Here is a 12,878-nt window from a genome sequence, read left to right on the forward strand (position 1 = left end):
ATTTTGTCACAGAACAACAGAGACTTTCTTTATGTAAAGCGATGATGTTATATTCAGAGGAATTCGTTTTCCTTGTAGACCTACACACTGGTGCTCACAAGCCCCCAAATTAGATCATTCTCCCATATAGCTCTCTAGACTACATCACGTGTCAAGACACATTTCTATGAAAAACACATCTCCAAATGTTAATATTTTATTTGTGTCTGATATGATTTATAACATGAGCATGACTTCAGTGATTACTCTCATATTGACAAGAAGTAGAGATGTGGTAGTGAAAGCAGTGCTATTCAGAACTATAATACTGGGGACCTACCCTGCGTCTTGTTTACTATGCCATAGTGTTCCTTAGGGACAGACATGATGTTGTTTCTATAGCGAGGAGTCTGTGTCACTGACACTTCATACTGATGTCACCTCTAGCAGCTGCATCTCTAAAATCCGGTCTCTTAGAACGCATCCAAAATATTATCACTGCTACCGCACACAAAAACACAGATCAGACACACATACACAAAACCTTTCCCTAAGAAAGCGTTGTGAATATTCACAGTATAAATCTGAATAGTTTACATCCCGGTACAGGGCAACTAACAGCATGTTGTCTTAACAAAGCAAGTGCATGAGACTTGTTTCGGCAAAACAGATGAATGCAGGTGACACGTAAGTGTTAGAAGTGTAAATCCATTTTGCTATGGAAACAGATTCATCATATGACGTCCGCAAATGTCTCGGAGTTCTCCTTCATTTATTCTTTATTCAGAAATCATCTGGTTGTATGTTTTGGTTTTGATATCTGCACTTTATTACCTGAATTCTTTCTTGCTGTAAAACATTATGCTGGTATTGCAGTCTGAAGCATTTTAGTTCATTAAATGTATAGCTTTTAATTCATTAAATGTATCGCAAGCATTTCTACCCATTCAGAATATTACTAGAACGGATTATGAGTATGGCAGGTAGACTAGAACACTTTTTACACTTAAAGTTTTGCCTTTCTATCACCATTTCAAAGCTAATCATTAATTTATAAGATATTGTTTCATTTACATCACAACGCCTCTCCACCAGTGACAACAGTGTAAAAATGTCCGTAAAATTAACAGTGAAATTCTGTAGATTTTACAGAAAAACTAGCAGCTGTGGTTAAATTTACAGTTTAAAACTGTCAAAGTACAGCAAAATGTTGTATGTTTTATAACCTTAACTGTTCGTTTGACGGCAAAGTCTTGTATTTATATTTAAACTGCAGGAAACAAAATTGTCTTAAGCCCATCCCTAGCTTAACAAAGGAAACTGTTTTTTGCAGCCAGATGGTGTGGTTTTAATATCAGGCAGTGGTAAACTGAGACATGCTAACCATCCAAACCTTGACCCTTTAGTAAATGTAACTACATGGTTTGAGGGCATGAGTTCAGTTTTTCCTCCTATCGAATTATGTCAGCCGCTGTCACCTTTGGCCCATAGTGCTTTTTGAAATTGCCACTGTGCATTCTCCTGAGAAAACTACTTCCTGACAGTCCAAATACAAACGCTATAGCACTTTGACCAGATGATGCTTTTTCAGCAATACAGCTGACGAGCCAAAACCAAATGAAGGTGGAATCACTCACCTTCAGAACAATGTTTAGCCGATCTTTAAATCTGTCTTTCTTTTTCTCTCTCACACACACAGCACTGATGCATGGAGGGCCTAATGGAGTGAGCATCCTGATAGGTTTCACTTGGTTTCAAGCAACTGATCGAATGAGGAGCGATGGTCCGTGGAGGGCTGGGCATAGAGCAACATCCTTATGTTCAATGAACTGATCATCAGGTACATCAGCCAAACTTCAGACACTTCTGTCTCCACAGCCACACCTGAGATCACCACCACCTTTTATAAACACTTTGGAAATATAATTCCTAAATACAATGCACAGTGGTCTTGAAGAAAATCTAGCTCGGAGGCATGCTCAATTCTTTCATTTAGCTCAACTCAATTCATTTTCATTTCAGATCTCCTACAAAAGATAAATCAAAACAGATTTCCACGCTAACATTGTTGACACAGTTAAGAATAACATGCTAAATTCAAATTCAAATCACTTGTTCGTGTGGCCTGGTGTTGGTGTTTATCACAGCTACTTTAAGCAGTGTGAAGCTCCATGAACAGACCGAGGGTAAAACAGACTAGCTGGAATGTGATAAATCATGCAGGAGGTGGCCTCTCGCAGCAAGCAATGTTAAATATTCATCCAAGGTGGGCATCCCACGCCAAACCTTGCTTGTAGTGATGGCACTAGAAGGATCTCATGCCAAGCCACAAGCTTTCAGCCAAACAAAACACCGTACTGTACTTAGAGACACGCTGGAAAAACACATTCACTTATTTATTGTTTGGAATTTCGATTTGTTTAGTACTTTAGTTTTGTACATCATTCAGTGGCATTTTACTATCTCATGGATTTCTATATTGCCGGTAAAATTGTATAATTAATAGTTTTCCAATTAAAAAAAGTTTCATATTCATAGCTGTCTTGTTTCCACACAAAATAATATTTTACACTTTTTTAAGAGCAACATGAGCTGCGACAACTTATTTTAGTTTCAGTTCGTCAGATTGCTTTGGTATTCATATTTATTCAATTTAATTCTGGTCTCTTTGTTCAGTTTTCATCTTCGTTTTAGTTAACAATAATCACCTTGGTTAACAGATGAATGGAGTGCAAATAACAGGATTGAGAATGGAATAGGTTCATTCTGGTAAAGTCTAACCATCGCAGACACGGGGCAAATAAAATGGAGTTAATTTCTCAGAGAAACCCATCCCGAAGCAGGATCCCATAGGAGCTGGATAGGAGAGGACGTGGCGCTGTTCTTTTATTGACTTTGGCTGCTGGAGGGGCTCTATTTCCTCCCTTCCACCCATTTTCAGCTTACAGCCTTTTTCAACGGGGGCCACCTCTCTCATAAAAGTACAGTTCAATTTCAGTATGCCATTCAGAAGGACATCCACATGAACAGAAGAAGCAAGACGCTATAATCTTAAAAGGGATAGTTCAACCACAAACAAAAAGAAAGCTATCACAGGACCAGGGTATTGCATACAAAATCAGGGCAGATCACTTCATGCCATCCAATAATAAACATGTCAACAAACATTAAAGCACAATGGAGGATGTAAAGCCCATACGCATGTAGAGATAGATTAAATTGCTTTGACACGTAATGAGGAACAATTATCATCTAATCTGCATCCCACAACGCGATTAAGGGAAGAAAAGAGGGGATATTGACAGAGTTTGCTATTCTCACAGACAAAGATAAAATATCAATCTTACCCTGTTAGAAATTAATTCCTAAGGAAAAGAGAATTAACTCCGATAGGTTGTCTTTGCCCTAGCAGCAGCATCATAAGGGGTTGCTAAATAACATCTTCAACCTCATGTAAAGTCCAAATCGAAATCCAAGCCATGGTTTATGGTTGTGTCCAACACCTAAGGCAGCTGTCTGTCTTAATGCATCACTGCCTAACATCATGTCTAATGATCGAGAACAAATTCAGATGAGCTCACCAAGCAAATATCGAATGCCGATGTCTCACTGGAAATGAAATGGCAAATGAAAAAAATGAAATTAAAGTGATAGTTCTCCAAAAAATTTTACATTCTGTCAAAATGTACTCACCCTCTTGTCATTTTAAACCTGTATGACTTTCTCCCGCACAACAAAAAAAGAAGATATTTAGAAAAATGTTGTTGGATCTCATTCACTTGCAATGGTTTTGTGTAGTGAATAGAGTCCAGTGCTGTTCAGTTACCAACATTCTTCAAAATATCTTCTTTTGTGTTCTGCGGTCATAAAGGTTTGAAATGACAGGGTCATTGGGAGAGGGTGAGTAAATGATGACAGAATCTTCATTTTTGGGTGAACTATCACTTTAAGTTACTTCTTTCGACCGTTCTTCACCATTCTTATGCTTCACCCAACTGCTGGACCACAATCACAAAATTATGACACAACATTGTCAGGATAGAAAACGTCAATATGACCTTAAAATTCAACCAGGCCATTCTTAGTAGACAGGATGTTACCTAAACACTGTGGTTTGATTGACGCCTTCCTACCACCCAACACATTTTAAGGGTTTCAGAAAGAGCCAGGGTGAGAAAGTCAGGAACTCTTCAAGAACTCTTTTGTAGAGCATCAGTCCACTGAGGTTGTGTACGGCATGAATATACATTAAGGGGATCATTACAAACTTGTTTGTTTGTGAAATGAGCCATGCATCCATTCATAATTGTATTTTCCAGCATTAAATATGTGTGTGTGTGTGTGTGTGTGTGCGGATGTGGGAGAGATGTGGCGGGAGGACACACCGTTAATCAAGGGTGGACTGGCTCCATCTGTCTCCTGAGCAAGCAGCCTTAAGGTGAAAACAAGTCACTGGCTTCAACACCCTACATGCTCAAGAAACTTAAACCTGTCATCTATTGTAAAATATGCTGCACCTACTTGCATCAGCCTGAGCATTTGGCCTCTCTAAAAGAGTCATCACTTTTTAGAGTATTAAAAGAAAGATTGTATTTATACAGATTTTGATTTTTTTACTCTTCTATAAAGGAACGTAAATCAAAATGGTCTGTCAACAGTTGTAACAATACACAAGTATTTATCTGGAGCGACTGGATAAACAGTCCACAATCCAGCTATGCAAATAAACACTGTTCCCATTTAAAATAACATTTGCCTATTTAGATTTATGAGTTTATAAAGGCAAAATGATTTAAGCAACGTTTTTTGGAACGGCTGTTTAAAAGGCTGAGGCAGAAATCAGCATTTTTTATTTGTTTGATTTTCTTATTTATTTTAAGAGAGTCAAACCTTCTGCAGATAATTTTCATTAAAACTGAAAATGTTGCCATCACCAACCCACTTTTATATCTATTTGCTGTGGAAGTTGCTCTTTTCTATGCCTTTTACTTTTTCCATATATCGCATACTGACAAAAACTGAAGCACATCTAACACTTTTTAAGGTCAAAGCACGAACTACTACTTTTCTTCCTTTGGTCATGTCTTATCTTGCCTAGGGGAAGTGAGTCAGAACTGTGACTGGTGCCCCTTAGAAAACAAGCATGCATGAAGGCCCTGGCCATGCATGTCCATATCTTCCAGCTGGTCTGCTTGATAACATCCAATCCCCTGACGCAAACCAAACGCAAACACATGCACTATATATATATTTTTTTCCCATGCTGTTAATGTCAACGTATTTGATAGAACATTCACAGTGACAATACGTTATTGTAAGTGCTGTTATTGTTTGTGTGATCAGATTGTGACAGAAACATATCATCTCTGCTGCATAGTTGTATTTCACCAGTTGCCAAATGTAGTGGTTTCTTCTATTTCTGCCGCTATGGTATTTCTACGCTGACTTTAGCGTGTCTCTAATAGGATCGGTCACAAACATGAACCCTGCACGATCTAATGTGTTATGTCTTTACTCACTGTCACTCAATTCAATGTAATTTTATTTTATAGCGCTTTTTCAATTTGCATTGCATCAAAGCAGCTACACAGGAAAACCAAAACAAGATAAACAGAAGTTGAACACAAACTAAAACTATAATAAAATAATCTGATAAATCTACTTGCCTGATAAGTAATTGTCATGCATTGCAACACATTTCTCCTCACTTTTTTGTGATTCCTCCATTTTCCATGCTGCTAAAGAAACTGTTAAGTCTCTTAATAGCCCTCCTCGCTACTCCTAAAATGTTGGACCTTGAGAGCTCTTTTAAGGGTTAAGATGCTTTATGAATCACTTTTTTTTGGTGAAAAAAGTTGCTCTTAGTGACAAAATTCAGTTTTTCATGAATAAGGGTCCAGATCCTTCTTTCTCTTGCATTCTTTCTTTCTTTCTCTCTTTCTTTCTTTTAAGCTGCTTCAAGACACCCTGGAGTCAATTTTGTTCTTACCGAGGCTTTGATGCAGTCATGCTAACCAGTTAGTCATTTCCTTTTTATTTACTGAGGGAAGGATAATATGCTTATTTCTCCTCTAGCTTGGTTTAAACTAGATGGATTTTTCCCGCAATGTTAAATCCTGCTGCTAACAAACTTCTGTTTGTTTTCAAGTGATAATCATTGTGTTACGCAGTTAAAATCGCCAGTGTTGAAAAATGCCAAATTAACACTCACAGTGTATATATAATCCACAATCTCAAAGATTATATATACACTATGAGAGTTAATTTGACCTTGTTTAACTGCCGATTTTGCTGTGTATGTTTAAAAATGCCATTGCATTATTGCTTTTACTGCACGTTTTTAAATTGTTTCTACAGTTTTATCCATTTTGATTTACTGAAGCTTCAAGTACAACGCATGACAAGTGTAATCTAATTAAACCATCTGATTATTAATACTCATCTGATTTATGTGTTGACATCTCCAAGAACACACTTCACAGAGGATCAAGGTTGAAAAAAGGGCAGAACGAAATGGGTTCTCGTGAAACCAAGTACGGCTTTCCAAATGCATAAGTGTAACAATTCACTATAATATGACCATATCGAGTACATCCTGGATTGGTTGAATGTACAGACTTTGTTGCCAATACATGCCATCTAGCTGCTCAGTTAAAAACATTGTATTTCGCCCTCAATGAGCTACTGCAGACAGTGTGGGTGGTTGCCTGGATGACATGAAGTTAAACCGTAAAAGCCTGGCTCAGCTGAACCGTTTGTTTGCATTATTATACATAAAAGCACGCTCATTGGCATACATCTCCATGTTTAACTTTATATGATAATTCAGGCTGAGTTCATTGGCAAGCTGTTGCTTGGGAAGAAGCGTACTGCCTTTTTATAAAAGCGATAAGGACGCTGTTTTACAGCTAATAGAGGCAGTTATTACCCATGCTTTGGTAACTTTCATCTCACGTTTAGCTAGATCATAATCGATTCAAGGCCTACAAATTCTTATGTGTTTCTGTATTAAATCAATACCAACCTTACATTCTTGACCAGATATGGTCATCATGGACCAGAGAAGCTCTAAATATACAGTAGGCAGAAATTATATTCATAACCTCACTGCCTAGCAGTCCCCTGCAGCGCAACTATAAATCCTTCATACTTTATTTAGATTCATACGCATATATATATATACACAGCACGTAGTCAACAACAAGTGGCATGCCCATAGAGCTCTGATGCATGCTCATTTACAGTAAAAGCATGTAGACCTCAATCAGCGAAGACTTCACATCTACAAACACAACCAGACGGCCTTTCAACATTTTCAAAATTCTAAATATATTCTTGAAGAAACACCTGTATGTCAGTATATTTCTCCATTATAAAATTGTAATGTTTAGAGAAATTCCATCTTCTTTCTCTAGCCAGACAACAGCACATAATGGCAAATATGTTAAATTAGGAAAATTAAAGCATGTATGTCACAATTACAGTAAGATGAATAATAATGTGTTGCAATAATTCAAATGGCTAGAAAGTGCTGGACAGAGCAGCCATTGCATAAATTCACTGGGTACAATCTGAAAAATGCATTGTGCATGTTACTAATATATCTGAATTTCATTAAAAAGTTTTATATAAAAAAACAGTGTTTTATAGTCATTTTTCTTTTTAAGGGAGACCGTATACATGCAGGGAGAGTAATGGGAAATGGGATTGAAACAGGCCAAATTTCCACCTGTGTGCTGATGAACTGCTGTTATGTTTTGTGCACATGTTAACAACCCACTGTGATGCAGCACCAACTGAAACATACAGTGTTGTCAGCCAAACAATCTATAAATAGCATTTTAAATCCCATAAAATGTATTCAAAACGAAAGGTTTAAAATTTAGCATGGACAGAATTCTACATTGACAATAATACCAGGTAGTAATAACTATAATGGTAAATAAAAAATGGTAAGCTTTATATTTGTTAATTTAATTACAAACGTATCGCTTGAATGCCTTTTAATTGAAGACACTCTGTATAAAATGTCTGGCAAATGCAAAAATGCAACAAATCTAGAAACATTTCTACCAAAAGTTTGCCAGATCTTGTCTCTTACTTGGTAAAAGCTTGTTTTTTTTGTAATGTTTTGTAATGCATTTCGGTAACTATAAAAGACAACAAAATTCATACACTTTAACTAAATATAACAATATTTGCTTACAGTTTGACAGATTAAAAGTTTGTAGAGGGGACCTGAATTGGGATACTGTTTATGAGAATGAAGGATAACTCCGCTTAAGCCCTTTTTAGTGGTGAACTTTAACAGGGGGAGAATGCATTCATAAAACATCTAAAGCATATCTGTGCAATCAAGTTTGTAAAGTCAACTCCAACCCTCCACCTGACACACTTGTTAATTGACAAGGACTTTATTAGCGAAGGAAGCTGTTTTTAAATTGCTCTGCTTTGTGAGACATCCCCAGACTGGTGAACCTTTTGCACAATGCCACGTGCAGCGCATGTCTCGACAACAACGCATCTAAAAGAAGCGTGCAACCACACAAGTCTGTCTCGCCCTCAATTCTGTCATCATGTGATACCAAGAGGATGACATCATAAACGAAGTCAAGAAAATTGTGAAAATGGAAGAAAGTGATCCACCAAATCAGCCTCGTCGCAGGACGCAAAACAATATGTTATGAAAACACCATTATGAACGATGAAGCGCTCAAACGTTCAGTACACTCCGCACAGGAGCGGAAGGGAATTTAGGCTGTGTGGTTGTTACCTAATTTTGTAAAGTGGACTATAAAGTCCTTCCATTCATTTTTCCCAATGGTAAATGCTCCTCATTTAGCAACTCGACCCTTGAAATGAAATGTGAACTATTCAAAGCCGACTGTAAACATAATAGATACAGAAAGTGAAATCAACCGAGCAGTACATCAGCATGTGTTCTACTCCACTACATCTCTTATTTTATAAAGAGGTCTTTAAGACCGACCACAGTGTACCTTATCTAGGTAATCACAGTTTACATTAGACCCCAGTTTTGATGGCCTACTTCCAATACAACAATTCGGCATCCTTTACTGTTTGGGCAGCATCCAATTGCAGTCCTCAGGGTCATAGACACAGAGTAAATGGAATATCACTCAACTGAACATGCTGATCAGAACTCATTCAGGCTTCTTGAGACTCTGATCGGCCGATGCTGTGAAACCGAATAGGTTTCAGTGATCCTGTTCATTACCTCAGTCACTGATGTGAGCGTTCAGTGAAACTCGGGTATTCTGTTGGCTGGTCAATACGTTCATTTGAACCTTCAATAACATCATGCCCCATAAGATGCCACCAGGGAAATATTTGCATCTTGGTTTCACAAAAAGCTATCAATCACTGTCTAATAGCATTCAGACCTCTACAGGGTTTATTCTCAATTACATTAATAATGTATTGAAATAGAGCAAGTCAATGAACGGCTAATATTCTCATAAATAATTTTGTCTTTCAAACTTGATCCAATCGGGACCTGGAACAGGGGAAAAGCATCTTCCTTTCTGTCCCAACTCACTGAGAAAAGGGTGTATGCCCTCAAATAAAAGGACGTATTCCTCTTCCTACAGTAAGATGAAGACATCATTTACTCTATATAAAATAATGCATTAGATCCATATTATAATCTCAATGACGTTCAGGTAAATATAAATTAGCTTTCTAACTCAAACAATGTCTAGGCCTTTACGTGTTCACCAATAAACAATTAGAAAACAATTCTACGTTAAAGACGACAAACAACACACAGTATATATGCGACCTATACCCTTCGATCACGAGTGTCGTTTAACATCACACGCGTTCGTGGCTGCTGCTAAATCTCACCTCCAGATCTGTCCGAGTTGCAAGATGTGAATGACGGACTGCAACAGCCACAGACAGAGGGAACAGGACGCCGAGCGTGTCTTACTAGTCCGGGCTGCGGTAGCGCTGTTGCTGCTGTTGGTCGTGGTGTTGCTCTTGCTGGCTGTGGATGCTTGTCTTTGAGGTGTAGTCGGGTGGGCTCCGACGTCTCCGTGCGATGCGGAGCAGCTGAGCAGCTTCCCGTCCATGTGCGAGCAGCTGGCCGCGCCGCCGCCGGAGCTCTCCTCGGTGCTGAAATCCTGGACGAACCATCGAAAGCTGAAGACCTGCACGGAGAACGAGCCGAGCACCACGAAAAACAACGTTAGTCCGAACCACCAGTACTCGCGGCGGAGGTAATAGTCGGCCGAAAGCCAAATATCTGTGCCCACATCAGCCAAATACACCGCCACTGCGGCGAGGATCCACAAACAGTCCCAAACCGTGTATTTCTGCTGCTCCCTGCCGAGGCGCAGGCACGTCGAGTTGGAGCCACAGCAACGCGACTCCCCGTTGACGAAGTCCGCCTCTCCGGTTCCAGAATCCGGCTGCGATCCCGGAGCGAGCCCTTGAACCGAACCCGAGTGATCCGAATTTTGCAAAGGCGTGAATGCTACATCGCTCTTCTTCATTTTTAGCACCCCGTCGGATTTAGCCGCCATTGTAGCAGCTTTGTCCAGCCTCCCTGTTCGCGTCTTCTCCTCGGCTTCTCTATTCCAGGCGAAGAGACACTGGGCTGGGCGACCTCCTCTTCCGCCAGCTACAGCGCCGCCTGCTCATAACAAAGCAACACTTCCTTTCGGCAGCGGGTACAAACCATATGCTCTCCCGTGGCTCCTGCTTAAAACTATGACATCATTGCTTTGCAACTCTTCTTCTGTCGCACATCATGGTGTTCGATATCCAGCTATTGCAGCACAGCCTTGTGACAACTCCACATTCACCGACGGTAGCTAAACGATCGCGGCTTTGGTAGCGGTCAATATTTTAGCTGTGACCGCTCGATTGCCGAAGCATTTACGAACGTGCGGTTTCGAATTTCGTCATACATTTAAGAAACGTTTGTAATTCAGAAGGCCTACGTAGAAGTACGCAAACGCGTTTCCATAAAAATAATTGCAATAATGTCGGATAAAAGAACGAAAAAGTACCATATTTGCAACGTAATCGTATGGAAGCTAATTTACTCCATAACTGCTTACGCGTTTTCGTCTCGCGCAATGGCTCAAGGTTCAGCACCATGGAAAGCTCCTGCTGGCAGTTCGGGCATTATTGTGGCTCACTGTACGCTACGCAGAATGTCCGCCATAAACAACGCGTCGCGTCGGAGGTCCATATATCACTAAGGACGCTCCAGTGCCAGCCGGCCTATTGTGCTGGGTGGGCTAACTTGCGTCATTATTGAATTTATTGGCACCCTTGAGTACGGCATTGTATTGTCGACACGCCCTCTGTTCCCCGGCTACACACACACACACACACACACACACACACACTTAGTGCACAGAAATAGCCTCTGCGAGGCGCGCGCTTGTACACAAACAGACAGACACACACACGCACACACACCGATGTTGAGATATCGATTTAAGTCTAACGCGGGGGAATTTAGCATATTACACCAACAGAAGCCGCCAGGTAAAGATCATATGAATCAAGGAGGCACGTCGCCCACAAAAATACGTTGGGAAATATAATCTAGTCTCTGACGTGCGTAGCCCTCACACTTTAATAGCTTTGAGCTTAAAACGCGTCAGATTTTAAACTTCACAGTCTCACCGACTGCGCGGGATTGGCCATTGAAACAGATGGCGTCAACATAAGTGGGCTGTCGTCAATTGCCTTCAATAATAGACAGGGACGAGGGATGCAACAGAGATGAAATCTCGCTAATTAAGCACAGATTAGTTGTCCTGGATCTTTTAAAATGAAGATATCCCGCTGCGCTCGTGTTAAAACGCATTGTTTTGAAAAAGATGTACAGAAATACATTTCTGTAGAGAGAAGACAACAGTACGGAAAATAAGAAAAGATTTAAAACCAGAAAACATATGTAGAAATCTTGTTAGAAATGTTTCATAAGAGGTGTGTTATTGATACTAAATGCATTGTAAAAATAGATTGTAAAATCTTTTATAGGGTTGTAATCAGACAAATATGTCATGTCACATGATGGCTGCAGAAACGTCCGTGTAAATAGAAAATTACTGAACGGATGACACCTGCTCCATTAAAACAACAAAACTGTAAGAAATGAATGCCTGTCTAAAATACTAATGATCTAAACCCAAGGCTTGTAGTCGGAAGCTTGACTGTGCTCTCATAAAGCAACAATTTACTGTAGGTGGTTGCTTTGATAGTTCTGAAGAAAGCAGAATAAACTGGTTCTGACACCATGAGTCAATTAGCCGGACAGTTGAGATACCATACAAAACATGCAAAAGTAGAACGGGTAAAACATGCCGCATCGAAGCATCCCCAGCTCAAGATACAGCCATCACGGCTCTTCAATGGCTCAATCCCTCACCTTGAGCTCTGTCGGTATATGCCATGTGGTCAAACTTCAGAAATGAGGCCATCTGTCATCATCAAACGTAGCAGGAGTAAGCACCAGCAGCCTGTCGTGACTGCTTTAGCAAGTCCATTTTAGAGCCCACTGTCGAAAACAGACAGTTATCACCTAAACATCAGGTGTGTAAAGCCGTCTTAAATTTAATCTAGTCAGACTAAACCTCATCATACCACTGATTTGAGAACAGCATTAGGTGGTTTTAATATGCCAAACACTGCCGGTGCATTTGTTGTGGTTCGTTGTATTTGTTTCCAGAAATCATAAGCAGCACACTACAACATTTTTGGTAAAACTATTTATAATCACATATTATTTGTAATGGGTTTTTTTTCAGGATACTATCAGCACTATCAGGATAAGCAAGATGCATTTATAGGCCAATTGCAGATAATTACACAGACACAGAGAGCTCTCTCTAATTCCCCAGCAGTTAAACATAGTA

General features: G+C 39.7%; 1 protein-coding gene across 2 annotated transcripts in view; it reads right to left on the bottom strand.

Moving 5' to 3' along the window:
- The window catches only part of xkr4 (XK related 4), a gene marked incomplete at both ends in the record, with an annotated part of 41,875 nt that extends 31,188 nt beyond the window's left edge, over positions 1 to 10,687 (bottom strand). The window contains one exon of one of the 2 annotated variants that reach the window (XM_079452692.1): positions 9,847 to 10,687. In XM_079452692.1, the coding sequence (XP_079308818.1) occupies positions 9,847 to 10,526 (680 nt within the window). The remainder of the gene's footprint in view (positions 1 to 9,846) is intronic. The other variant, XM_079452691.1, reaches the window with a different exon arrangement.
- Positions 10,688 to 12,878: the final 2,191 nt, after the last annotated feature.

This window comes from Barbatula barbatula (assembly GCF_947034865.1).
Source record: "Barbatula barbatula genome assembly, chromosome: 3".
In the NCBI taxonomy this organism is placed as follows: domain Eukaryota; kingdom Metazoa; phylum Chordata; class Actinopteri; order Cypriniformes; family Nemacheilidae; genus Barbatula; species Barbatula barbatula.